The 27,499-nt window shown below is 46.0% G+C and overlaps 1 protein-coding gene across 1 annotated transcript; it reads left to right on the forward strand.

Annotated features, from left to right (window-relative positions):
- The first annotated feature begins 218 nt into the window (after positions 1 to 218).
- Kif18b (kinesin family member 18B) lies at positions 219 to 27,084 on the forward strand. Its single transcript, XM_021728443.3, has 16 exons — positions 219 to 7,570; positions 16,038 to 16,355; positions 17,005 to 17,162; positions 17,350 to 17,454; positions 17,657 to 17,767; positions 17,847 to 18,044; positions 18,192 to 18,368; positions 19,037 to 19,111; positions 19,239 to 19,339; positions 19,730 to 19,913; positions 20,195 to 20,322; positions 23,274 to 23,479; positions 23,719 to 24,256; positions 25,205 to 25,294; positions 25,757 to 25,842; positions 26,057 to 27,084. The coding sequence occupies exons 2-16, from the start codon at positions 16,046 to 16,048 to the stop codon at positions 26,161 to 26,163; spliced, it is 2,574 nt and encodes an 857-aa protein (XP_021584118.2). The 5' UTR covers positions 219 to 7,570; positions 16,038 to 16,045; the 3' UTR covers positions 26,164 to 27,084.
- The last annotated feature ends 415 nt before the right edge of the window (positions 27,085 to 27,499 follow it).

Raw genomic sequence — 27,499 nt, forward strand, 5'->3', positions numbered from 1 at the left:
CAAGCAAGTCACTTCTGGGCCTCAGTTTTCTCATCAGTAATATGTAGGTAAGAAGACCTATTCCACTTAATTGAGAATTGAAGAGGTATAACTTATGTGCTTAATAAACAGCTCTTATTATTTATACATCACTTTAACATTTGCAAAATGCTTTTATGTATGTCATTTCACTCAAGTTTCCCAAATGGCCAGGAGGTTGGATGGGTAGATTTCCTTCCAGGGAAGTTAAAGAGCTTGCTTAATGTGATATAGTTGCTAAGTTCTGTGATTGCCCTTGAATCCAAGACTAAGTCTCAGCCTACCACTGCCTCCCTCACCTCTTGTAACTAGGGGATCATGACAGTCACACAATTAGGGCATTCCTAAATAATATAGGTTGATATTTGCAGAGCACCCACTATATGACAGACTCTATGTAAGCACTTTATATTTTTTCACAGAGATGTAGTGGGGGGTAGCAGATTTATGGGAAATGCTCTTATGCTCTTTACCACAATGCTATTTTATTCATTTTAAGAATTTCTATATGCATTTATTTTTTTAATTCTTTTTAAAAAAAATTTTTTTTTAGAAGTAGTTGGACACAATACCTCATCCCATTCACTTATTTTTACGTGGTGCTGAGGATCGAACCCAGGGCCTCGCAAGTGCTAGATGAGTGTTCTACCGCTGAGCCACAATCCCAGCCCTCTATATACATTTATTTTGAGGCATATATTTCTATGTGTATTTATTGCTCTTTGACCCAAATTGGTCTCAAATTCCTGGGCTTAATTGATCCTCTCGCATAGCATACCATACTGCATCTGGCTGTTTTATCCATTTTAGATGAGGAAACTGAGGTTCAGAGAGGTTATGCAACTTGCCAAGATCACAGAGCTAGGAGAAGGCAAATGCCAATATTTGAACCACACACTGTCTTGCCCAGGACACCAGGTTTCATGAAGAGTTGGTATCTCCAAAGCAAAACTGAAGCTAGCATTGCATAACCCCAGCCCTGCCCTTCCATTCCCACCCCAGCCTTGCCGAAACCTGATGCATTTCTAAGCATCTGCCCTGGGAAGCAGCCAGGGGATGAGGCTCTTAGAGAATCCCAAGGCTCTACATTGAGGAAAGGTCCCATCTGGCTTCCCAGTCTGGCTCAGCTGGAGAAACAGGAAGGAGGGGAGGCCTTCCTCCTGGCTAGGCCCCATGTATTGGACCCTTGTCATGGCTGGCAGACTTGAATGACTTTCTTTATCCTCCCTTCTCTCCTCTACTTCCCCCCACTGCCAGCTGTGGCCATTTAATAAAATTAGCTTAATGCTTGTTCCTTCCCTGTGGGGTCTGGAGATTGAAATCTGCGGGTCCCCTCAAACCCAATAAAACCCCTGGCAGGTCTGGCTGAAACTAGAGTCTCTGTGGGAAGAGTGATTAGATTAGAAGACACTCCTCCTGCCCCCAGTGCTGCCCACAGCTCCCTGTGATTCTTTATAGCCTCATTGGCCTGGAATTACGCAGCTGTCACACCTGGGAGCCAGCCTCCACACCTGGGGGCTCCCCACCCTAGCCCCAGAGGCCACAGGGACTGATCCAAGACCTCTGTTATACAATAAAAAGCATGTTAATCATTTCTGTAGTGAGTGCCTGCCTAGCTGGCTGGCTGACTTGCTTTTCTTTCTGGTGACTTGACAATCTTGTCATTTTGAGAGGTAAGACTAAAATCTGCATTTTGCAGATGAGGAAATCATAGTCTGAAGAAAATTTGTGACTTGCCCATGTTCGGGCAGAAAGTTTGTGGCGCAGCTGAGACTGGACTGAAGCCAAGGACTTTATACCTTTCTACAGGGCTCTAGGAGGGTCCTGCAGTGCCAGCTGCCAGCTGCTTGTCACTTGGGCAACATTCCTGCTGCAGAAGAGCCTTCTGGGGGAGTGTCTCCCCCATCAAATTGCAACTCCCTAAGGGCAAAGTGGTTTTTTCCCTCAGACATGATATACCTGAGGGCAGGGACTGTCTCCACCATCAGACTGGGAAGCTTTCTGAAGGCAAGACTTGCATCTCCTCCATCAGAGTAGGAGGCCTCAAAGACAAAGACTGTATTCTCCTCATGTCGTCAGCTCCTCGAGGGTGGGATGCGTGTCTCCCCTGTGGTGGGCAGTGCAGAGGAGTCCACTACTGGCTCCTCTGTTAAATGAGGCCTTTCTGAGATAAGGGGACAATCTCCACCTTGAAGCCCTCAGGTTCTCTGAAGGAAAGACTGTCTCTTTATCCAACTGGAGATTCTATGAGAGCAGAAGCCATGTCTCCACCCCAGTCTCAGTCAGGGGCTTTTCTGGCACCAGAATATTCCAGGGGACAGAGCTGAGTGAGTAGTCAGAATGGCAGATTCACAATGGAGGAAGGAAATAAGAAGATTCCCCAGGCTGCTTCCCATTTAGAAAGATGGCTGACTAATTGGTGAATAATATCCCTTCCAGGAGGGGTGTGAGGACAGAGGTGTCCCTGGAGCTCACCCACACAAGGAATGGCAGGCCAGCCTGTGCCCAGCCTGTGCCAGCCCTAGGGGCTGGTGCTGCCCTGGTTTCTGGGGTTATGGGGACCAGAGGGGGCAGTGGGGCCCACTGCTGGGGGCTGCCCTAATTGGATGACTTTGCAGGAAGGCCAGGCAGGTGTGCTCGGCACTCTGCTTCAGCTTCCTACCAACACATCTGCCATGGCAAGGTCTAGGGGTTAATTGGCTCCCGCCTCACTCCTGGTAACCGATATTTCATTTACTGCTCGGAGGGGAGCTGCCCAGAGAATCAATCCTGGACAAGTGTCCAGGAGACAGGGGATCTAGGCAGGCACAAGAGCTGTTTCCAGGAGGAGTTCTGAGCCCCAGAAGAGGAGGCAAGAGGCAAAAACCAGGAGAAGGCAGCCAATTGTTTAAAGCTATTGTGGGCCTCACCAGAGTTCTGCTGACCCTGGCAACAGCTCTAGGACTCCCGAGGACTGGGAGAAAGCCCTGCGGGTCCTGCGGCTTTGTTACCCCACCTAGATGTGTTGTTTTCCCTGCCCCCATTCCTTCTGCACTTATTTATGTGGGTGCCCCCCTCCCCATAAAGCTGTAACAGGTTAGATGTTGTTAATAAGGTTATTTTCACAAGTGGTGAAGGTATATTTGAAAAGCGGAATTGGAGGTGTGAGTTCCTCACTCCCTTCCAGGTAACAAACCTTAAAATCCTACAAATGAAGTGATAATAAAGTGGAAGTGAAAAATCTATACATGTTTGGAACCGAAAGGGAGTGGAAGGGTCCCTGCGTGGTGGCAGCTGGGACTGGAGGAAAGAGACCAAAGAGCTACCCACCTCCCATGCTTTTCATATACTGAGCCCCATTCGCCTTATCTGCCAAAATTGAGAATCAAAGTTATAGGATGGGCAACTCCTATTACACAGCTGGAAAAACTAAGGCCCAGAGAAGAACCCAAGGTTGCTCAGGTTGGCTCAAGGCAGAGCTAGAACCAGAGATAGCAGGATCCGGTCTACCTGCAGGAAGAGGAGACAGAATTGGGTTCAAGTCCTTACCATCAGGACCTCCAAGTCAAGTCCTGTTTCAGGAAAAGATACTTCATTTCTCTGAGCCTCAGTTTCTCCATCTACAAAATGGGGGAGAAAATATAAAATCAAAATACCTATTTGAGGGTTGTCATGAGGGAGTGGATGAGAGCCTGTTTTATAAGTTGTGAAGCAAAATTCAGATGCATTATTATTATTTTAACCCAAGTCTCCTGAGCCCCATGATTTAAAGTTCTTGGTTTGTACTTCAATGCCTGGGATGGAGATGATGATCATGGAAGAAGATAAAGATTCCTGGGTTGTTCTCCTACCCAAAGTGAGTGTGGGGTTCTAGGAGAGGGCTTCATATGGGGTACCCAGGAGGTAGAGCTAAGTATTGGGAATGGAGTGCCCTGGTTCCTCCAATCTCTAGTGTCAATTCTGTCACCCCTTTGCATCATGGGCTCTGATTTGGGGTGAGAGCAGAGATATATAGCTGAGGCCCTGATTCACCCGTTTGTTCTGTCTCAACTTGCTCTGCTTGTTTCACCAAACATTACTGAATACTTCCTATAGGCAAGGCCCTAGCTTGGTGTCAAGGATCCAGAGATGGATGAAAGGCACCAAAGAATCAAGATACCCGCAGGGATTGTAAAGATACATCTAAAATATAGTGGCATTCAAGGGCAGGCAATGTTTCACCTACTGGGAACAGAATTACCTCTGAGGGAGTTGGATTAAGTGAGGTTTACATTTTTTACTTGTATAATGTTTGGAAAGGTTTTATGAAAAGTATGTATTCCTCCAAAATCTACCCACTGCTTGGGTTGTTGCTGAAGCTAACCTGTGGGAGAACAGAGTACTGAGAGGTTTTATCTTCTCTTATCCAAGGGCTGGAAGAAAATTGGAGCTGGAGATCAACATATACATTCATCTCTGTTTCAGTAATGTATCACTAATATATGTATCATGAACTGCTCTATTTATTTTGCATATATTTATTCATGAATGTAGTGGGGTACAGTGGTGCACAACTGTAGTCCAGCTATTTGGAAGGCTGAGGCAGGAGAAAGATTGCAAATTTGATCTTAAATTGCCAACTTGGATAATTTAGGCAGACCCTTTCTCAAAATAAAAAATAAAAAGGGCTGGGCGTGTAGTTCAGTGTTGTTAAGTACACATACATTCAATCCCCAGTACCAAAAAAAAATGTATTTTGCATGTATTCATTCATTTAAACTGTACAATAATCTCACAAGGAAGTTAATATCATCAAGTACAGTTTTTGGGTGAGAAAACTGAGGCACTAGGAGATGAATTAGCTTGCCCAAGATCACATGGCTTACCTTTTCTGAGAACAATTCTCTTAACTGTCCCTATGCTCCCTCAAGGAGGGGAGAGTCAATTCTTCCTCTCTCCCAGCAGGAGGAGCCTTTCCTCCCCTAAGACATCTGGCACCCTTTCCCTCAATGCTTGCTACCAGGGAAGTCTATGCAGGGGATGGGGCTCCTGCCTCTTCTCAGCTGGTGACAGGTAAGTTCCAGTGTTCCTCCACAACACCCCAAGGCTTGGGCTCCTTTGCTCCCTTAGTGAGGAGCCCTAGCCTGGACTAAGAAAACTGCTCAGGCCAAGAGTTACAGACTTTTCCTCCTGCCCCCGACTACAGGGAGGAATGGGTCTGCAAAAACCTTGACTACAACTGCCTGTAGAACACTTGCTTGTTATTCAAAGCCCAGGTCCACTGCCTGTTCTTCCATGAAGCCTTCCTGGACTCCCTCAGCAGTTAGCTGCCTGTCTACAAGGCTGGACTGAAAGCATCTTCCAAAGAGGACAATGTCTCAGTACGTAGCACTGTGCCAGTTGCATAATAACCACACTACCATAATAGCAGCTATTTCTCAGCCTCCTTAAACTTCCACCTTTTCCTCCTGTGATGGACACTGTATACACTGCCCAGGTCTCCTTTGGGACTGAAGGATCTATTCCACCAGCTGCTGGGAATGCTGCTAGCAGATGGCTCACACCTACCTTTGGGGATCGCCTCTACTGATATGAGCTGCCTTGCTCAACGTCTGCCCTCTTCTCAGAGTAGCCTGTCCTCCATGACAGACTGGCATGGAAGTTTAAAGGCCTAGTCCCCTGCATGGTCTCCTACTCGAGACAACTCTGAGAGTCCTCCCAGATTCAGAGCTCTCAGCTCAACTTTCTCCTTTTGTCCCATCCACGTCCTTCCCTTCTCTTCCACATTGTTAATTTCAACAGCATTCCTCCATATACCTTCCTGTGTACTGATCCTCTTCCAGAGCCTGCTTGGTCTAGCTGGATGTGGTGGCACCTACCTGTAATCCCAGCAACTCTGTAGGCAGAAGCAGGAGGATCACAAGTTCAAAGTCAGACTCAGCAACTTAGCAAGACCCTGTCTCAAAATTTAAAAAAATAAAAAAAGGGCTAGGGAGTAGCTCAGTGGTTAAGATCTCCATCACCTAGGTTCAATCCCTGATACCAAAACAAAGAAAGAAAGACTGCTGGGCAGAGCACTCAAACTGGTACACCTATAACCATTTCATTAAATATCTGCAAGATACTTTGTCTAGATTATATCTAATCTTTGTAACAAATTAGTATTTTACTCCCTATTTTATACTTCAGAATCTGAGGGTTTGAGAGGCTGATCCCCCATGATTATTCAGCAAGTCCCTTTTCACCGCCCACAGCAGGGTCTGACTCTTCCTCTTGTCTCATTTCACCTCCATTTAATTTTCTGAACCAAAGTAGGACACCGGCAAGATTCAACTTAAAGGACACAAGCAGCACCTGTTCCCTTAGGGTCGGTCTCCTGGGGCCCTAAGCTCTCCACTTCACCCCAAACCTCTTTTAAAATACAAATAAATTTCTGAGAGGGGACCCTTAAATGGAAAAACTATTCTTTAATAGTTTTATTTCCCTTGGTAGTAAAAATATTGAGTACCCTGATTTTGTATTTCTTTATATAAAGACAACATCTTTGCATAGTTTTCTTGTTTTGTCTTCACCAAACTAGCAGAGCTATTCCATTATATAAATGGCAATTGAGATCCAGGAAAGTGAATAAAGAGTTTGGGCCAAGTTAACCAAGAATTAAATAACAATTCTACTAGCCTAATGACCTGCTCACAATCCCAGTGTGGGGACAGACCAGGTTTGCTGAAAGTAAGAGCAACTAACTCCTCGCAGCCTTCACCAGTTTGGTGCTAATCAGTCATAGAGAGCTATCCCCTTAACATATTCTGGGGCTTTGGAGGGCTTTCAGAGCCGTACTCTCCTTCATGAATAGGAAGGACAGAATATTCACCCCCCCCCCCCCGCGCCGCCTCTCTTTTTAAACCAGGGATTGAATCCAGGGGCGCTAAACCACCGAGCCGCATCCCCAGCCCTTTTTAATGTTTTATTTTTAGGAAGAGTCTCGCTAAATTGTTGAGGCTGGCTTTGAATTTGAGATCTATCTCGCCTCCCAGGTCGCTGGGATTACAGGCATGCGCCACCACGCCCGGCTCAACGCTATCCTAGAAGTTCACTTTGGGAGGGTCCTGGAACGCGCAAAAGGACGATGGAGAACGACTTGGATGAGATGCCAACTTTGGCCACAGAAAAAGTGGTTTTTTTAAACCTGTGTAGTGTCTAGTTGCTGTAATTGGTAATGAATCAAGCCCCAGGAAAACAAGAGACTGAGTACGTCTCCCTCTGCGTATCCCAACCAGGTACTGGTTTCTGTCTGCCACTCCGGTTGGTCCAGTCTGGGAGACTGTCTGCAAATCACCAGCCAGCAGGAAGGAAGTGCGCATGCGCACCTCGGATTGTCTTTGTTACTTAGGAAACAGCCAATCAACGGTCTGAGAGTTGACCAATGGGGAAGCGCGGAGGAGTCGACCGGCTAATTTGAACGCGCGGCGCGGAGTGAAGGTTGGACCCGGTAAGGAAGGGTGTGCTGAGCGAGCTCCTGAGTCTGAGCGCTTCCGTTTGTAGCGGAGGGATCTCCACGCTAGCCGCAACACCAGCGACGGGGAGTCCGTCAAAGGTAAGCTTTGTCCACGGTGGGGTAGGCCCTGTGGGATCTTGCCCTGGGTCTCCGACACGTGGGCCCAGTTGCTCCGGGACCGGAGCCTGAGCCAGCCCGCTGATGCAGAACGTGAAAGTATAGCGCGATCACCGAACTCTGCCGTTTCGTCAGCAAGTCCTGGGTGGACCCCTCTGAACCAGGTGGGGAGCTGGGCGCTTCCTTACACCTTGCGTACCGGAAATCACTATCCCTCTTGCTCTTCTGTCCAGGACTTAGACTGGGTCCGCACGTCTGCACCTGGCTCTCTGTATGCCGGCTCTGTGAAAGGTCCTCTCGCTCCTGTATGAGGAAGGATTGGGCCCTCCTGCACACTAGAATGGGAGGACCTGGGACCCCCTAAACCCTTGTCCTGCTATCTCTACAGAACTGATCGCTGAGTTGTATGTGCCATGGACTGTAACTCAGTTACTGGGGCACTCAATACATATTGGAATTGAATGAAGGAAGGAATGAAAGAACTTCTGTAGACAGAAAAACAAGCCTATTACTGTTCTTAGGATGTTTCTCCTCTTACCTTTGAACTTTTAGCGAACTGAAGTGATATGAAAAAGAAAAGCCACAGAACTTAGGGCATTTTATTGAAGACATTGGTTCTTTTCTGCATCATGGAGAAATGATATACTGTAGAATTTTAGTAATAATGGCTGTGCTTCTTGAGCACTTACCAGGTTTGAATGAACTTAATCCTTACAGCAAACTTATGGGATAGATATTAATGTTATTTACATTAACAGGTTTGGAAACTGAGGCACAGAGCAGTTGAGCTAGCTCAGAGGAGAACACCTACAACATTTTTCAGAATGAGCTTCCCCTCAATGTTAAACTGATTTCTTCAATCTTCCTATTCTATTTCTTTTCCCATGATGAACAACTGTACCCCATGATGAACAACTACATGTATTCAGTTCTTGGCCTGTTTCAGTATTTAATTTCCCCATGGCTCAGAGATTTTAAGGTGTCTCAATTTATTGGTTTTTATGTTATCCAGCCCAGTTGTATCTTTTTAAAAAAGTGAACAAGTAGCATACTTTTAGACTTTTCTCTACCTGGCCACAAAGCAAATATTAGAGTTTTTTATAAACCATATTCTCTTTCCACAAGCAATTCAATTATAAATACCAATGAAAAAGAAAATTAAAGCAAATCCTCACTTGGAAATTTGAAAAATACATTTAACTAGTCAAATAGGACATGATGATATAATTAAAAGATACTTTGCATGGAACAATGAAAAATACTATTTATAAAGCTTGTGGGATGCATTAAAGCAATACTTAGAGGATAATATAGTCATAAATATTTACATTTGGAACATTAAAAAAAAAAACTAAAGATAAACAGACACAGACAGAACCAAACAACAGAATACATATGTAAAACATAAAAGGAAGAAGACAGCCAGGCACAGTGTTGTGCCCCAGTAATCCCAGTGACTGGAGAGGCTGAGATAGGAGGATCTCAAGTTTGAGGCCAGCCTGGAAAACGTAATGAGACCCTGTCTTAAAAATAAAAAGGATCAAAGCTAGGTGCAGTAAGTGGTGCCCATCTGTAATCCCAGAAACTTGGGAGGCTGAGGCAGAAGGATCTCAAATTCAAGGCCAGCTTCAGTAATTTAGCAAGGCCCTAAGCAACTTAGACCGGGTGTCAAAAATTGGGGAGGGGGGCTGGGATTGTGGCTCAGCTGTAGAGCGCTTGCCTAGCATGGGTGAGGCCCTGAGTTTGATGCTCAGCACCACATAAAAATAAGTAAATAAAATAAAGGCATTGTGTCTAATTACACCTAAAAATTAAATATTAAAAAAGAGGGGAGGGGCTATGATTTAGCTCAGTGGTAGAGCACTTGCCTAGCACATGTGAGACACTGGGTTTGATCCTCTGCACCACATAATAAATAAACAAATAAATAAATAAATAAATAAATAAATAAATAAATAAATAAATAAATAAATAAAGGTAGTATGTCCATCTACAACTAAAAATATATATTAAAAAAAAAAAGTCTGGGGATGTACTCAGTGATAGACCACCCCCTGGATTCAATTCCCAATACATAGACACAAAAGAAGATAAAGAGCAGAAAATAATGAAATAGAATTTTACAATATAAAAGGATTAACTTAGCCAAAAGCTGTATCTCTGAGAAGACTAATAAAAAAAAAATCTTCACAACATTGATGGGAAAACAAAGGAAATAAAAAATAATCTTCTACACAAAAAAAGGGGAACATAACTTTAGTTAAATTACAAAGATTAAAAGAAAGTCTTCAATGGAACACCCTTTTAAAAATGCTTTTGAAAAATTTCTAGGGAAAAACTTGCCAAAACTGGCTCAAGAAGTTATGGAAATTTTTAATAGACCTAACACTACTGAGAAAACTGAATTCATTTTAAATATACCTTCATACACATAAAAAAAAAAAACTCACCAAATTCCATCAGGCCATTAGGAAAAATGATTCTATTTTTATATAAACTATCCCTAAAACATTTTCAGGATTTTTTATGATTCTACAGATGAGAAAAAGAAAATTACAAATTAATCTCTTTTATAAATATGGTTGTAGAAAGTCTTAAACAAGCTGGGCGCGGTGGCACACTCCTATAATCCCTGCAACAGAAGGGATTACACGTTCAAGACCAGCTTCGGTGGTTTAGGGAGACCCTCAGCAAATTAGTGAGACCCTGTCTCAAAATAAAAAATAGAAACGACTGGGGGATGTACTTCAGTGGTAAAAATGTCCCTGAGTTAAATCCCCAGTACCCCCCCAAAAAAAAACCCTTAAAATATTAGCAATCAGAAGACAGCAATGTATTAAAAATAATATGACCATGTTGAACTTACTCAGAAGTGCAAGAATGGTTTAACATTAGAAAATCTATTAACACAGGTATAGTGATATAGCTCAGTGGTAGCTTGTATTCCTAGCATGCTCAAGGTCCTGGGCTTGATATTCCCAGTACCAAAAAAGGAAAAAGAAAAAGAAAGAAACTCTATTAATACAATTTACAGATTAAAGGAGGAAACATATTGCAATTAAGCACAGAAAAAAATATTCAATAAAACTTTATACCAATTCATGATTTAAAATATATATATATATCAGTAAACTAGAAATGGAGATAAATTTCCTTAAACCAACAAAGTATGAAATACTAGGAACATTCCATATAAAATCAGGAAAGAAAAAAGAATGCTCATTCTTATTGCTTCTATTCAATATTGTACTGGAGTTCCTAGTCAGAACTATAAGACAAAAAAATAAATAAAAATAAAAAATAAGATTGAGCTGGCTCGATGGTGCTTACCTATATCCCAGTGGCTCCTGAGACTAAGGCAGGAGGATCACAAGTTCAAAGCCAGCCTCAGCAATTTAGAGAGACCCTGTCTCAAAAAAAGAAAAAGGACTGGGAATGTGGCTTAGTGGTTGAGTACCCCTGGGTTCAAACCCTGGCACCATAAATAAATAAATAAATAGGATTAGAAAGGAATAAACAAAGCTATAGTCAGTTACAGCCTTAGGATAGTCTATTTAAAAAACAAAGCGCTGGGTTCAAACTAGCCTCAGCAACTAAGTGAGCCTTAAGCAATTTAGCAAGGAGACCCTGTCTCGAAATAAAAAAATAAAAAGGGCTGAAGATGTGGCTCAGTGGTTGAGATCTCTTGGGTTCAATCCCAGGTACCAAAAAATAAAATAAAAATAATAAGCAAAACACAGCTCCTTCTTATATCCGCCATGCACAGGAAGAACCAGTGGTCCCGGGACACTGTCCTCTGGGTACCAAGGTGAGGAGAGGTAGGAGCTGCCAAAGCCCCATGGCAGGGCAGAACAGCCTAAGGATGGAGTAGTGCCTCTGGTGACAGAAAGAGATCAGGTTCTGGCCTTGCTTACTACCCTACCTGCGTGATGTGATAAGTTCCTTCCAGTACCTCCAGTTTCCTTGGTAGAATAAGAATGTAACATGGGCTGGGGCTGTAGCTCATCGGCAGAGCACTTGCCTAGCATGCTTGAGGCATTGGGTTCGATCCTCAGCACCACATAAAAATGAACAAATAAAATAAAGGTATTTGTCTATCTACAACTACAAAAAAACAAGAATCTAACAATTGTATCTTACTCACATAATGATATTGTTGTGAAAGTTAAATGACAGCATTTGTAAAGCACCTAGCATAGAGTACTTAGTGTAGTGTCTGATACAGTCTGTAAACCACTCAGTAAAGGATAATTATTTTTAGGCTTTCGGATTCAGACTGCTCTTCTCTGGCTCTTATTCATTGATAGAACAAACATTATTCTGCATCTACTGCGTGTTCTCTTGGAGCTTAAGGATATACAAGTATAAAGGGTATAAAGGGTTCTGAAGGAACAATGAAAGGGGGTACAGAAACCGCTGTAACAGTAGAATATCTAAGGGCTGGGCTCCTTTCCTGACTTTCCTAACTCCCAGAGTCTGCAGGGGGATCCCCTCAAGTCTTCAATAATTCTCCTTTAGGAGCGTCTAAGGAACTTTTGCTTGTTGGGACTGTCCCTAAGAGGGTGGAAGAAAAGGCCACCCCCAAAACAACTGAATCTTGGCTTCCCAGCCCTAGCTCAGTAGCACACTAGCCTCTGGGTTTTAATGAGCTGCCCTGGGTTAGAAATAGGACGTGACTGTGGCTGGCTGAGAACCCTGAAGATCTTATTAAAGAATCATCTCCCTTGTACTTTGGGCTGAAATGCTCTTTCCAACCAAGGATCAAAGCAAACTTGACAAACGTTCTCTCATTAATCTCCCCATCCCCCTAGGGTGGGAGCAGATAGGTAGCTTTCTCCCTGGCTCTCAAAGGGGGAAGCTGATGTGACATTGATGCTGGGTGGCTCTTGGAAAGACCTCCCCCTAAGTCAGACACAGAACAGAGACTAGGACCCAGGTGTCTTAGGGGCTCCCATGGTAAGTGTCACCCGCATCCCATACCCTGTGCCCCCAGCACTGTCTCAGGAAGAGGAAAAACATCTCATTAGGCAAACAGACTCGGCCTCGCTGGCCCTCAGGAGGCGGGGAGGAGAGAAACTGTAAAGGTTATGCACACTCCTTTGCCAGTGCCCTTTTTAATTTCCTGCTTGGAATGTTAGGCTGCTCTGTGTCTCCTCCTCAGCCGAAACCCTCCCGGTGGGATGCTGGGACTGCCAGGAAGGAGCCAGTGTAGACTCCGGGCATCCTCTGACTTTATTTCCCACAGTAAAAAAGTGGAGTTTCCTGGGAGTGAGAATTCAAGGGCAAGAAACTCAAGCGCTAAAAATTAGGTTCAATCCACATGTCTACAAGTGTTTACTGAAAACATAATGCTAGTCCCATAAAGGGGATTATGATTATTATACTAACATAAGGGGCTATTACAAAAATGTGATCATCAAAGCATAATATATAATATTATCAGGCACTCTGCGGTCAGACTGCCTGGGTTAAAATAGGACTCCATCACTCACTAGCATTGGGACCTTGGGCAAATTGCTTAACCCTCTCTGTCTCAATTTCCTCACTGAAAAATGAGTATAATAATACTATCTATCTTGTGGGATTGCAGTGGAGATAAAAGGAGATGATATGTGTAAGTTGCTTTGAATAGTCCCTGATACAGTGATAACTTAGCTAATATGTTTATTATGACAATTTGATTGCTGGAATAGAAATCAAATTATTCCACATTATTGTTCCTTGATGTCTTTCCCTTGTCTGCTGTGGGGAAGAAGTTTAGGAATAAGGGGACAAAAATTCCAAATCAGCTCAATTTGACTCATTCCCCGAGGTAAATATCCCACTTTTCTTTGCTGAGTATGCTCAGTAATTGTGACCTATCAGCCATACCTAGCCTTTACTGGGAAAGAGTTCTTTTGTTCATATCCTCCAGTAACAATCTCCTTTCCCATTTCTTAACTCCTGTTAATATGTCCCTAGAATTGGGTTAAAGTTTTCCAGGAGATCTGTTAAGTTCTACATTCCATAATTCCATCCCCACTCTTGGTAAACTGCCTCAAAGGAGAAGTGAAAAGCCAGGGGGTACCAGGCATGGTGTGACTGCCTGTAATCCTAACAACTCAGAAAGCTGAGGCAGGAGGATCACAAGTTCAAAGCCAGCCTCAGCAATTTATTGAGGCCCTAAGCAACTTAGTGAGACCCTATCTCAAAATAAAAAATAAAAAGGGCTGGGAATGTTACTCAGGGGTTAAACACCTTTTGGTTCCATCCCTGGTCCATCCCCCCCACACACACAAAAAAAAAAAAAAAAGAGAGAGAGAGAGAGAGAGAGAAAGGCCTGGGGGAGCTATGAGAAGGAAGGGAACTTAAGTGCTTGTCATAATTACCAGGTGAACACTGGGGAATCTGTTGTGTCACCCCTGGCATAAGAAGATTAAAGGAAAAATACAGAATGATCATTTCAGCAAGCCCCAAAAAGCATTTGATAAAATTCAACACTCATATCTGCACCCCTAATGGGCAGTAGAGGGTGGGCAACTAAATAAAGAAAAATAGAACATAAAAGTAGAACATAACTGTCATTATTTGCAAACTATATTATCATTTAATTGAAAGGCCTAAGAGAATCAATGGCAATCTATTAGAACTAATAAGGGAGTCCAGCATTGTGACCAGATACCTGATCTGCATACTGATCTGAAGCTTTGCCATATTCTGGTAAAAAGTGAATTTGAAAATGTAATTTTAAAAGGAGCCTATTCACAATATAACAAAGACTGTGTAATAATCAGTAATAAACCTATCAAGAAATATATATTACGCATGTGAGGAAAATTATAAATTTTTTCTGAAAGATTATAAAATTGTAAATAAATAGGAATAGATACCAGGTCCTAGATGGGAAGACTCAATAACATAAAGGATTCTTCTCATATTAATCTATAAATTCATAATAATCCAAATTAAAATCTTAGCAAGATTTTTCATAGAACTTCAGAACCACCAGTTTGCAGCTACACATGCTTGCAATCCCATCTACTCAGGAGGCCTCAGCAGGAAGATAACAAGTTTGATGTGAGCCTGGGCAACTTAGTAAGACCCTGCCTCAAAAAGTTCAGTGGCAGAGTGACCCTAAATTCTATTTCCATAAAAATCTAAATGTAAGAGAAGAAAAAGCATTAGATTATATGAAAAATGTTTATTACCTTAGAGAAGGAATGTCTTCTTAAATATAACATAGAAGCCACAAAAGAAAAGACTGGCATATTTGACTATTTAAATATTAAAAGTATCACTTTAGCCCAGGGTAGGGATTTTTTTCCCAGAATATATGTTTGGATAGATATCAGCAATAATATACCACAAGGAGCAAAGACATGTAATGTATCAGTAGATGCCAAAAGAGTTTCTAGAGTTTCTTAATAATAACTCTATATAAAATAAGAATAAGAGAAATAATTAATATGATAAAGACTCTTTATCCCAAACTCATTTCTAAAGAATGAGGCAATAAGGCCACTTTCTATTAGATCAAAAGCAAAACATGCAGCATGTCTGTTATCAGTTATTCAAAATAGTTTTTTATAAGTTCTAGAGATTGTAATATATAAGAAATAAAATAGGCATAAATATGGAGAAGAAAAGGTCAAACTTTTTTTTATTTACTGGCACATAATTGTATACTTGGAGAATAAAAAAATCCTAATAAGCAAATTGGAATTAAGAAAGTTTGAGGGTGGTAGATATAAGGTGAATATCTAAAAGATCAGTTGTTTCTCCATTTTAGCAATTACCAGCTGGAAATGGGAGAGTTTTCCATTCATGAAAGCAAATAAATGTATAAAACACTTAGGAATTATATTTAAAGAATAACAAAATAAATATGTAAATGCAGATGTTTTGAGTGGAGAAGGGGATCTGGTTGTGAGCAGAACTGATAAAGTTTTATGTTTAACAGAACTGATAAAGTTTTATGTTTAGGGTTTTTTGTTGGTTTGTTTGTTTGAGACCAGTCCTTACTAAGTTGCTGAGGCTGGACTTGAACTTTGTGATCCTCTTGCCTTAGTCTCCTGAGTTGGCATTATAAGTGTGCACCATCACTTCTAGCAGTAAAATTTTTTAAAAGACATTAAATACCTGGGATAGTGAAGAAAATTATGAAAAAGACTTGTGAGGGGCTCTTGCCTTACTAGATAAAATCACAGTAAAGTAACATAGTAGGAAGAGTGTGATGTTGGCATGGAGTAGATAAATAGCTCAGTGGAACAAAATAGACAGTTAATACACCTATGGAAAAAGAGTCATTTAAATATGGCAAAGGCGTATTTCAAGTGAGAAAGAGATATGTATAAATAATTGACACTGGTGCCAACATGGGAAGGGAGGAGGAGGAGGCCCCTGGGTGTTGAAGGGCACCTGGCTAGGTCTGGGTTGGTTTGGTCCTCACCTCCATCATCTCTCTGCTCAGGTGTTGCCATGGTGATGGCTGTGGAGGACAGCATGGTGCAGGTGATGGTGCGGGTGCGACCCCCCACTCCTCGGGAGTTGGAGAGTCAGCGGTGGCCTGTGGTTCAAGTCGTGGATGAGCGGGTGCTGGTGTTTGACCCTGAGGAACCTGATGGGAGCCTCAAATGGGGTGTTACCCATGACGGCCCCAAGAAGAAGGGCAAGGGCCTAACATTTGTCTTTGACCGGGTCTTTGGTGAGAAGGCCACCCAACAGGACGTGTTTCAGCACACCACAAGCAGAATCCTGGACAGCTTCCTCCAGGGCTACAACTGCTCAGGTAAGAACCTGAATCCTGCTTGGTAGCAGCCTTGCTTCCTTCTAAGGGGGGGTTTCCCCTGTCTCCTGACATAGGTCTGCCTGTCCCTCTGCTGGCATGACCTGTTGAGGGGAGCTCTGGCCTTTTCATCCTTTCTGGAGGGGCCCCATTCATTCACTGTACTGTGTGAGGCACTATAAATATAGACACTAGAGCCTAGCATACAGTAGGCAGTCAGACAGATGCAGCTCCTGGACTCTTGATGCTGACAGTCTAAAGAGGAGAAGACACTGATCACAAAAACACAGCTGCATTTGTGTTTATGAACCACAGTGAATGCTAGTGAGGGAAACAGTGGTGGGCCTTCATTGGAGGAAGCTCCCTACACTGGAGGAGCTGGTGATAACACCCACCCACAGTGCAGCTCCCTGGAGTCCACAGACTTGTAGGAGCCAGGACAGATGTGTGGAGGACCAAGAGGCTGAGCATGAGTGCTGGGTAGGGTATAAGAGGTAGGAGCAGTGGAGCGGCAGACTAGTGGACATGGATGAAAAAGAAAAGGGGCTTGGGAGAAAGGCAGGGCTGAGCTGGGTGGAATATGCTAGTGGCAACCCTGGGGGAGGCAGGCCTGGCCTTGCTGACACCCTTCTCCCCACTCTGTCCTCTGCAGTGTTTGCCTATGGGGCTACTGGGGCTGGGAAGACACACACCATGCTGGGAAAGGAGGGGGACCCTGGCATCATGTACCTGACCACCATGGAACTGTACAAGCGTTTTGAGGCCTTCCAGGAGGAGAAGCAATTCGAGGTGCTCATCAGCTACCTGGAGGTAGGGCTGCTGCCTCTCTCCCACCCTCCACCCTGGGGCTCCATCCCTCATTCATCTTCACCCTGCAAAGTGCCTTGTGTCTGGTGCCTCAAATACATACCTGTTTCTTGCTTCCGTGTCCAGCAACTGTGCCCATTCCAGCCTGCACTGAGTCGAGAGTCCTCTCCCTCTTGTCCTTTCTCCTCAGGTGTACAATGAACAGATCCATGACCTCCTGGAGCCCAAGGGACCCCTAATCATCCGCGAGGACCCTGATAAGGGGGTGATGGTGCAAGGACTTTCTTTCCACCAGGTATAGGATTGGGCACAGGTGGGAACAGCAGCCCCACTTGTCCTCCAGGGTTTCCTCATAAGGCAATTTGGGGATATCCTGGATGTTGGGTTAGTGGCAGTAGCAAGAGAGGGGTGACATTGGCTCTGAAGATCAGCCCTTCCTGTTAGGGGAAAAGCCCTGGTGGGAGAACACAGCCCCCTCCCTGCCGTCTCCTCTGCAGCCGGCCTCAGCTGAGCAGCTACTGAAGATGCTGACCAGGGGGAACCACAACCGCACCCAGCACCCCACAGATGCCAATGCTACTTCCTCCCGCTCCCATGCCATCTTCCAGGTGAGCAGGGTCGTGGACTGAGCATGATACCTGGGCTCCTGGTGCCCACGTCCCCCTCACTCCTGCCCTTCCCCTCCAGATCTTTGTGAAGCAGCAGGACCGAGTCCCAGGACTGACTCAGGCCCTACAGGTGGCCAAGATGAGCCTGATTGACCTGGCTGGCTCAGAGCGGGCATCCAGCACCCATGCCAAGGGGGAGCGCCTGCGGGAGGGTGCCAACATCAACCGTTCTCTGCTGGCCCTCATCAATGTCCTCAATGCCCTGGTGGATGCAAAGGTAAAACAGTGCAGGCCCAGCACCCAGGACAGCAAGTGAGGCCTAAACCCAGTGGTCCTTGTCTTCAGCCCTGGGCGGGAGGCCACCAGACCCTGACCAGGTTAGTCTAATACAGCTGTGTCTCCCCTAATCCACTGACTGCCCCAGGGCCGGAAGTCTCATGTGCCCTACCGAGACAGCAAACTGACCCGCCTGCTGAAGGACTCCATTGGGGGCAACTGCCGCACAGTGATGATTGCTGCCATCAGCCCCTCTAGCCTGTCCTACGAGGACACTTACAACACCCTCAAATATGCTGACCGGGCCAAAGAGATCAAACTCACGGTGTGTACCAGTTAGGGATGGCCAACCTGAGTGTGGAGGGATCTCCTAACCTGGTAGGAGGATGGGACAGGACCAAGACAGCTTCCTCAGATCCCTGTCCAATGTCCCCAAGCAGAGGAAAGAAGTTCCCTGGGCTCTATGATAGGAACAACACTGTCCCTGCCTTTGGGAAGATTCCAGTTGGACCAAGGCAGGCAGTCTACTCCGAGGGAGACATGGAACAGAGGGCCCAGTGGGCCAGTAGCCTGGTTCTGACTTGTTTTAAGCAGTAGGACCATAGTTTTAGCAAAATGACATAAACACCCTGTATGTTAACAAAAGCAGAGGTGCTTTGGCCTCCGCCATACTTGCTGGGCCTTCCCTTATGGGCCTCCCCTCCCTACCTCCTCGGGAGCCCTGGCTCACCTGGAACTGCTGCAGATCAGCCCCCATCTAGCAAGAATGTCTTGTCCAGAGAGCCAGGCATCAGGTTCATAGGCAGGCACTCCTCTGTCCTTTGCTGTGGTCCCAGGCACATTACTGACCTTCTCTGGTCTGTTTTTCTACCTGTAAGAGGAAGTCCTTGGTACTGTAAGTGAGGTTCCTGTGTGATGCCTGGTCACCAGAGGTGGTTGATAACAGCTGCTTTGTATGAACAAACCAATCTTTTCCCTGTGTCTCCATCTCAGCTGAAGAGCAACGTGATCAGTCTGGACAGTCACATCAGCCAGTATGTCACCATCTGCCAACAGCTCCAGGCTGAGGTGAGGAGCTTACCTGGGGAACAGACTTGGGGCAAGGAGTGAGAGACAAGAGCTGGGGTGCAGCAGGGCTCTCTGCCCATTCCTCACCTCTTGGGCTCAGCTGAGTTTAAGACTGCTGTCATTGCAGGTGGCCTCCCTAAGGAAGAAGCTTCAAGTGTATGAGGCAGGAGCCCAGGCCCCACAGCAGGGTCTCCCACAGTCCTCCAAGTTGAGCCCTCAACAGCAACAGTGAGTTCTACTGCCCATATACGTCCCACCCTTCAGCTCAGCTGGGACAGGGAACTGGGCCCCTTCTCTGTCTTTCAGATGTTCCATACTTAGGGTTGTGGATTCCCACCAAGGGCCAGCAACTGATTATCTCCTAGAATGTCTTTGTTTTGTCAAATGAGCATATAAGCAAGTGGAATCTACTCATTGAGAGAAAGTGAACTTAGAGTTTGGGTGTTATTGTTTCTTAAAGCAGAAAATCCCTGAAACCTTCTTCTACCCTTAACCACAGCCCATCTGTCACTCAAGCATTGTTTCTGGGCTCTGCCACCTGGTGCTGCAGAGGTCCCCCTCCCTGCTCACCCTTTCTGCCCCCACATCATATCTTTCAAACTCTTATTTTCCCCTTAGCCTTCCTAGCTCCCCTTTAGTGTCCCGTCCCCGCAGCCAGCCCTGGACCCCAGAACTCCACGTGGGATCTGGAGATCTTCAAGAGGGGAGCCTGGGGACAGAGGCCCAGGAACAAAGGATCATAAAAGAAAGCTCTTCAGACCAGGAGCAGACCCCAGAGGACAAGGACGAAGATCCTACTGAGGTAGGGCTTAGGAGCAGGAGGCCTGGGCCTCCGGGGGGCTTGGGGCTGGTAGAATATTTGAATAAATGTGTCTCTTTAACTCAGCGTCCCTTTAGTCCCAGTTCTCCTCCCGGGTTTCTTATGTCTGTCAGATCCTTGTATGTTTGGAAGTGACTGGGAGAAAGCAAGCTTCTCCCAGGGCATGGCCATTCTGCGGGGAGCTGCCATCCTGCCCCTGCGGGAGGGAAGGGTTTTAGAGTTTTAGGAGGTCATCCTGGCTCCTCTACCCCCTTTTTCTTTAGGTTCCAACCCAGACACTGGAGCAGAACCTCACACCCCCACTGTCAGAGTCTGCTGGTCTGACCCCGCAGCCTAAGCCGGTGGCCAGCCACCTATCACCACAGAACCTGGATGGGGACCGTTCTAAGCAGTGAGTGTCTTGCTTCTACTCTGGCTTCCAGGGTGGGAAGTGAGGGGCTTACCCTCCTGGGGGTGGGACCTGGTTCTAATTAAGAGTCAAGTTTCTTTTCATCCACATCATCCCTTATCTGCTTTCAATCCTAGATACGATCACCTAACTGTTTACTTAGCATCATCTCTATTTATTCCTCCATGTAACTGGCAGCCCAACAGGCGAGAGAAGCAAAACACCAGATTCCATCCAGACAGCCAGCAAGTGCTGAGCTAGGGCAGGCTGCTAGGGCTAGCACTTGGCCTGGCAATTTGAGGGCAGAGCTGCTGTCAGAGTGAGGAGGGTGCAGCTGGGAGGAGCTGGGTGTCAGGCGGAGGAGGGGTCAACCTTCCTGAGTCAGTTGCTTCTCATGCATCTTCATCAACAGATAGACTGTGGCTATTTTTTTCTCAGAAATAAATACAAACTTCCAACTTGAGCCAGAGAGGAAGGGTTTGGGGACCTTCCTTCTGTGCTTCACTGAGGGGCGCTGCTGTATTTTTCCCTTGGCCCCAGGTCCATAAATCCCCTGCCGCTTAGTGGTGCTACTGCCAGCCCTGCTCCTCCCTCCCCAGCATGCTTCACACTAGGCAGTGTATTTAAAGCTTCCGGACAGAAGGGCCTGTTTAATTTTATTTCTTGTTGGGGAGTGTCTGTTCCCGACTCAGCAAAAAATGCTGTGGCCTGAATAATCAGCGGCTCATTATGTGTCTCTTGCTGCCAATTCCCTGGGGCCTGGAGAGGCAGGGATGCACGGGCGGGATGTCCCGTTGGCCTCCCAGGGAACAACCACAGGTTCCCACAGATGACTCATGGTCTCTCTGCTTGGAGTCCCCTCTTATGAGGAGAGAGGACCAATGTCCTCATTTCTGCTCTGCCTCTGGTTTTGTGGTTTCCGGCAAGTTTTTTCAATCTTGGCTATGATTTGGGGATCATAATCTTTATTCTCCCTAGTTCTTGGAGAATACTAATGCAATATTAATGAAGTACTAATACAATATGATAGAAGACTCCCCCTAGATTAAGGAGTGGCAGAACATTCTAGATCATTTCCATGTTTGGAAACACTCTGACAAGCAGATAATCGAAAATCATTTCTATTTGGCTTTCGAATTGAGAATCTTGGATCATCAGGACATTGAACAGAGCTGAGATTTTCCAGTTCAGTGGTTTCGTAGGAATTTTTTTTTTTTCAGTTGCAGAGTCCTCTCTTTACATGGAATCTCACGCTGAGTTCTAATAGATATGACAGACAGCAGAGTTGCTTGCTGTCTAATAGGCGTTTGAAACTTAATTTGAAAATTCCTGATTTAGACCAATTCCCCAATTGTTGGCCGGGGGGGGGGGGGGGTGTGGTGTGGTGCGGCTGAGGCTTCTGTGCAGGGCCAGACCTGGGTCATCTGACTTCCAGGCCCATTCATTTCCTTCCAAAACCCACTCTTCTCAGTATTCTAATAGGCCTCAAAGCTGCTTTACCAAATCAGTGTAAGTTCCCTGAGCACACGTGACCGAGGGCAGTGGGGGTTCAGAGGTGTCCACACAGGTAGTGTTCCCTGAAGGTAAATCACTTGCTATGAATAATCCTACTGAGGTAATTCTGTTTATTCTTTTATCATAGGTGTGCCTTACAGAAAGAAAATTTGCTTCATGAGAATCTAAATTTACAACATTAATAATCTCAATACCCTCAGAATTTCCTTTAAATAATTCCCAGAGCATGTAAAATATGTGTTGATTCACACATACTTTTTCAGGATCCCATGCACTAAATAGAGGACACAGACCAAATGCCTTTTTGAGGGTCTTCTCAGAGCCAAGGTCAATTTAACCTATCTTAGTTTGTCTCCTTTTAACCTAATGAGGTAGATGGTATTATTACCATTTTGCATAATACAATAAACTCACAGTGTTTACTATATGTGAGGTATTCTTTAAACATTCTGTAAACAAAATTACTTTTTGTTTTTGGTGCTGGTGATTAAAACCAGGGTACTTTACTGTTGAGATATATCCCTAGCTCTTTTTGCCTTTTTTTTTTTTTTTTTTTTTAATTTTATTTTGAGACAAGAGTCTCACAAAGTTGCTTAGGGCCTCTCTAAGTTGTTGAGACTGACTTCAAACTTAGTATCCTCCTGCTTTAGGTTCCTGAGTCACTGAGATTATAGGTATACACCACCATGCTTGGCTAAAATAACTCAATCTCTCCAACAATCCTATGAAGTGGGTGCATTTGTTATTCTTTTCTTAAGTTTATGGACCAGTGCATCCAAGATCACACAGCTGAGAAGGGTTCTGGCAGTCTGACTTGAGCTGGGTTTTTTTTTTTTTTGTACCTGGGATTGAACTCAGGGGCACTCATCCACTGAGCCGCATCCCCAGCCCTATTTTGTATTTTATGTGGGCACCCATATGAGACAGGGTCTCACTGAGTTACTTAGTGCCTTGCTTTTTGCTGAGGCTGGCTTTGAACTCATGATCCTCCTGCCTCAGCCTCCCAAGCCACTGGGATTACAGAAGTCCATCCAGTTTAAGCTGAGTTCTTAACAGCTACCTTATACTGCCCTCAAGGTAAATGAGCTTATGATCACAATGCTAATAAGTGGCAGGGCTTAGAGGAAACTAAGACCTTCCAAGTCCAAAGTCACTTAGCATGTTTCCCTACTTTCCATGTCACTGTCCTTGTCATGGGGCATGTATAATGGGTGATACTTATTACCCTTGCCTATGACCATCTTGGCCTTTTGCAAGGATATGACAGAGCTGGAACCCTGGGTGAGAGGCCAGCCAGCTAGTGTGGGGCAAGGCAGGAGAAAACTAGGGGACCAGCTCAGGTATGTTCCTCAACCACAGCGAGTGATGGGGACAATGCCTGGCATAAAGGACCCTGGTCAGGCTGTATCTAAGTAGAGCTCCCTGTCCTTCTATTCCAGGTTGGCCCTGCAGGTGCTGTGCCTGGCCCAGAAGCAGTATTCCCTGCTCCAGGCAGCCAACCTCCTGACCCCTGACATGATTACTGAGTTCGAGACCCTGCGGCAGCTGGTGCAAGAGGAGAAAGCCGCGCCTGGGGACAAGACCTCCAGGACTCCTGGCCTGGCTGGGAGGGCCCCTCTGACCCAGGAGCTGTGTTCAGCCTCAAGTAAGTTTCACCCCTGCTCTGCCTGCCTATGGGTGCCCAGCTGGTTATACTGAATCATGCTGTGGTTAGGAGGCTGGACCCCAAGGATCGTGTACTTCTACAAACAAAGAGGCCCCAGGAAACCTGAGGAGTTAAGGGTTCCTTCATGTCTCCAGTGTCTGGCTTCCCAAGTTCTTCACATTCTCTTTCCTCTTGGCTAGTCCCTGGTCTCTCCTCAGCACCCGCCTCTCTCTGCCCAGAATCTCCAAGGTACTGTGGCCCTGTGACCCGAACAATGGCAAGAAGATTGAGTGGCCTCATGCACCCTCTGGGGATCCCATCTGAGCCTGATTGCACGCTAGCCTCAGCATCCCAACAGCCCACAGAGGAGAAGAAGAAGAAGAAGAAGAAGAGAAAGAGCACAAGCCTCACAGAGCCAGACAGTCCCCTGGCCCCAAAGCTGGCGACCAAGCGCCAGCGCCAGTCTTTCCTACCCTGTCTGAGGAGAGGGTCTCTGCCTAAGGCTCAGCCTTCATGTGGGCCCAGTACCCCCAAAGGGGCAAGGGCCTCCTCCCCCTGCCATTCCCCTCGCTTCTGCCCAGCTACAGTCATCAAAAGCCGGGTGCCCCTGGGCCCTTCTGCCATGCAGAACTGCTCCACCCCTCTACCTGCTCGTGACCTGAACACCACTTTTGATCTCTCTGAGGAACCCCCCTCAAAACTCAATTTCCATGAATTTGTTGGCTGGGAGAATGTCCCCCAGGAACTGAACCGGCTGCACCAGCCCTTCATTCCCAGGTGAGTCTCCCTCCCAACCTCCCAGCATAGGTCAGGAGTCAGCAAGGGTGCTGCCGACAAGAATGGAAGACACTGGATTTCGGAAACAGGATATTTGCCATCTCTTTCCCTTTGGTCATGGTCAGCTTTGCCAGCCAGTCCCAGGAGAGCAGAGTGCACAGAGGACAGGAGGCATGGCTTAATCAGGGGCCGTCCTGTCATATCGGGGCCTTCATGCTCAGATCCACCAGCTCTATGCTGGTTTGTGGCTTGCGCATGCATAGCTAATAGAACCCCCACTTGGGAAGAGTCAGCAGGGAACCAGGAATTAATGAGCCCAGCCCTGTCTGTTCCTCTGCTTTGCTTGGGCACTATGTCCTGATCTGAGTTTTGTCCCACTGGAACAAAAACTATTTCTGCCACTTTCCCCCCCCCAGATTTTTCCCCTCCAGCCCAGCATCTGGAATAGAGAAATAAAACTTTCTTCAGTATTTTCCAGTGAGAAGGTCCAGCTGTTACCCTTGCCCTCCACCCACATGTCCAGAGAGAGGAATAACAACCAGCTCAGGACAGTCCAAGGCCAAGAACAAGTGGCAGGCTGACCGGGACCTGTGAGGCAGAGGCCACAGGCTGCCCACCTGCACTCCTGCATCTTCCATGGCCCCTGAACCTGCTCTCAGTAACAAGCTCAGAGCTGGGCAGGTGGAAGGGTGAAATTGTTTGAACTCCAGTTCCCAGAACGCACCAGAAACTGACATCTGGATGTTCTCCCAGAACAGGGCTGTCACTCAGCTGTCAGCCCAGGCCTGGTGAGGCAGGGAGAGAATCCACCTTTTAGCAGGAAGAAACTTCAGGTCATCTTGTCCAACCTCCCCGTCCTCGCAAGCTGGGAATTAGAGGGAATAAGAGTAGCCACTGTCACTTCTGGTTCCTTCCTTATCTGCTTCTCTCCCTCTGCCCACTCCCCAGTGAACCTGTGCTCCTGCTCACCATGAAAGGCCCCAAACCAACATCTTCCCTCCCTGGAAACTCAGCCTGCAAGAAGAAGCACACCTTGAGGTAAGATCTGGAAGCTGTTGAGGTGAGGGCATGGAGAAAGAGCCCTCATTGGGGTGTTAGGCACCTAGACTGACCACAGACCCCTTCCTGATGTGTCTCTGGACTCCTTGGAGCAAGCAGCCAAGGTCCTGTGAGCAGAGCCAGCATCTAATTCTCTGATTGGAATTTCTTTGGCCTTTGATTGCTATTATAGGATCATCCCAGAGTGATCATCTAAGATCCCCTATCCACAGGGAGATATTCAGCATTTACTAGTTAATCCAAATGATTGGACTAACTCCTTCTTTATTCTCCTATGTCCCAAACTCCACAAGCCTCTCCAGCTCCCGCATCTGGCCTTGGAAACTCTTCCTGGTTCTCAGCTCCCCTGCCCTCAAGGCTTAGCGGTTAGTGCTGTCTCCCTCCACCTACCCACAGTCAAGGGCATGGCTGTAACCTTCCTTCCTTCCCTTCCTCTCTCAGTTCCTCAGTCTCCCAGGGCCGCAGCCGCATCGCCCGCCTCCCCAGCAGCACCTTGAAGAGGCCAACTGGGCCCCTTGCAACCCCAGGTGACTGAATTGAGGGGAGGGGTGACTGGTCCACAGTGATAGTTGAAAATAGGATGCAGGAGGGGACAGAGTGGGGTTTGGATCCAGGTGAGAGGAGAGCTTAGAATACTTCTTCCAAGCATCTCAGGGACCATGAAGAAGGAGGTGGAAGATGGGACAAGAGTCAGGGGAGCTGTGGGGCAGAGCCTCATCTTCTTCCTGTACCCACCTGCAGAGCCATCCTTGAGTCCCCGCTGCCTCAGTGATCCAAGGACCCAGAAGGAACTGATTGGGACTGGAGGTGTGCTGTCAGCTGGAAACTGCATTGCCAAGGTGTCCTGACCTCCAAGCTGTCCAGCTCCTCCAGCCCCTCTAGGCTCAATGCCCTCACTTTGTCCATGGAGCCTCGGACACCAGGAACTCTGACCTTCTTTCCTTACCTTGGAAAAATTCATGCCAATGCACATTTCCTTTATTTAACACCCGCCCCAACAATTCATTCTGCTACTCGTCCTCTTCATTTTATTTTTGTTTTGTTGAGACAGAGTCTGACTATGTTGTCCAGACTGGTCTTGAACTCACAGTCCTGCCTCAGCCCCTGGGCAGCTGGGATTACAGGCATGCGCCACCACGCCCGCCTCCATCCTCTTTATTAATCTCTATAACACTCTTCTTCTCAGCATGTACATATTCATTTCATGAGTGTTAATGTGTTGATATTTAAAGGTTGCTGCCTGTTTCCCCCTCATTTCCAAAGCCCACTATCAGGCCAGGGGTTCTTTGGGGCTCTGTTCGCTACCCATGTCTAACACAGAGCTCTGTGCGGGGATAGCTGTTGCCTCCGTGGAGGGATGAGGCTGGTGGGGGTGTTCTAGGGAGTCACATCTTGGCTCTTCATGTTTTCTGAGAGGGGAATCTAGCCTCACCCTGGCCCCTGTCCTGGTTATGATGAAGCTAATGATGGTGCCTTGATTTACAGAGGAAGCCAACTTTATTAATCTTTACCCATTATACATAGACACACATGAGTATAAGAAAAGAGAATGAATGCAGCCTTAATGTTACCACCCAGGTATAAATTATAAATGCTAGTGATTCCAGGGTTTACACCCTCCTGCTTCTTCATTTATGCATATATATATATATATTTGTGTGTGTGTGTGTGTGTATATATATATATATATACACACACACATACCCACATTTACACACATATATGATGTATTTTTTTACTATAATGATTAATAAACCATTTCCATCCTTGGTGTGTGTTTTTCCTCTGTACACCTACGTGGGATGGCAACACTTTCTCTTTCTCACCTTCTCATTCTTCGAAATTTCTGAGTATAGAAAACAACACCCACCCAGCCTCCTGCTGCAGGAGGTCTGGGGCTAGGACTGAGCCCAGCTCCTCACTCCAGTTCCCAATCCTCCTCCCTAATGGGCCTTTATTTCTGGGGGAGCAGGGGTCAAAAAGCAACCTCATCTGGGGGTCTGGTCCATGCTACCACCTCAGGAGTGGGTTGCCTGGAGTCCTGCAGTCAGGGAGAGGTTGTTTTTTTTTTTTTGTTTTTGTTTTTTTAAGAGGGAGAAAGAATTTTTTTAATATCTTTGTTTGTATGAGGTGCTGAGGATCGAACCTGGGCCGTACGCATGCCAGGCGAGTGTGCTACTGCTT

Source organism: Ictidomys tridecemlineatus, chromosome 3, assembly GCF_052094955.1.
Source record: "Ictidomys tridecemlineatus isolate mIctTri1 chromosome 3, mIctTri1.hap1, whole genome shotgun sequence".
NCBI classification, from domain to species: domain Eukaryota; kingdom Metazoa; phylum Chordata; class Mammalia; order Rodentia; family Sciuridae; genus Ictidomys; species Ictidomys tridecemlineatus.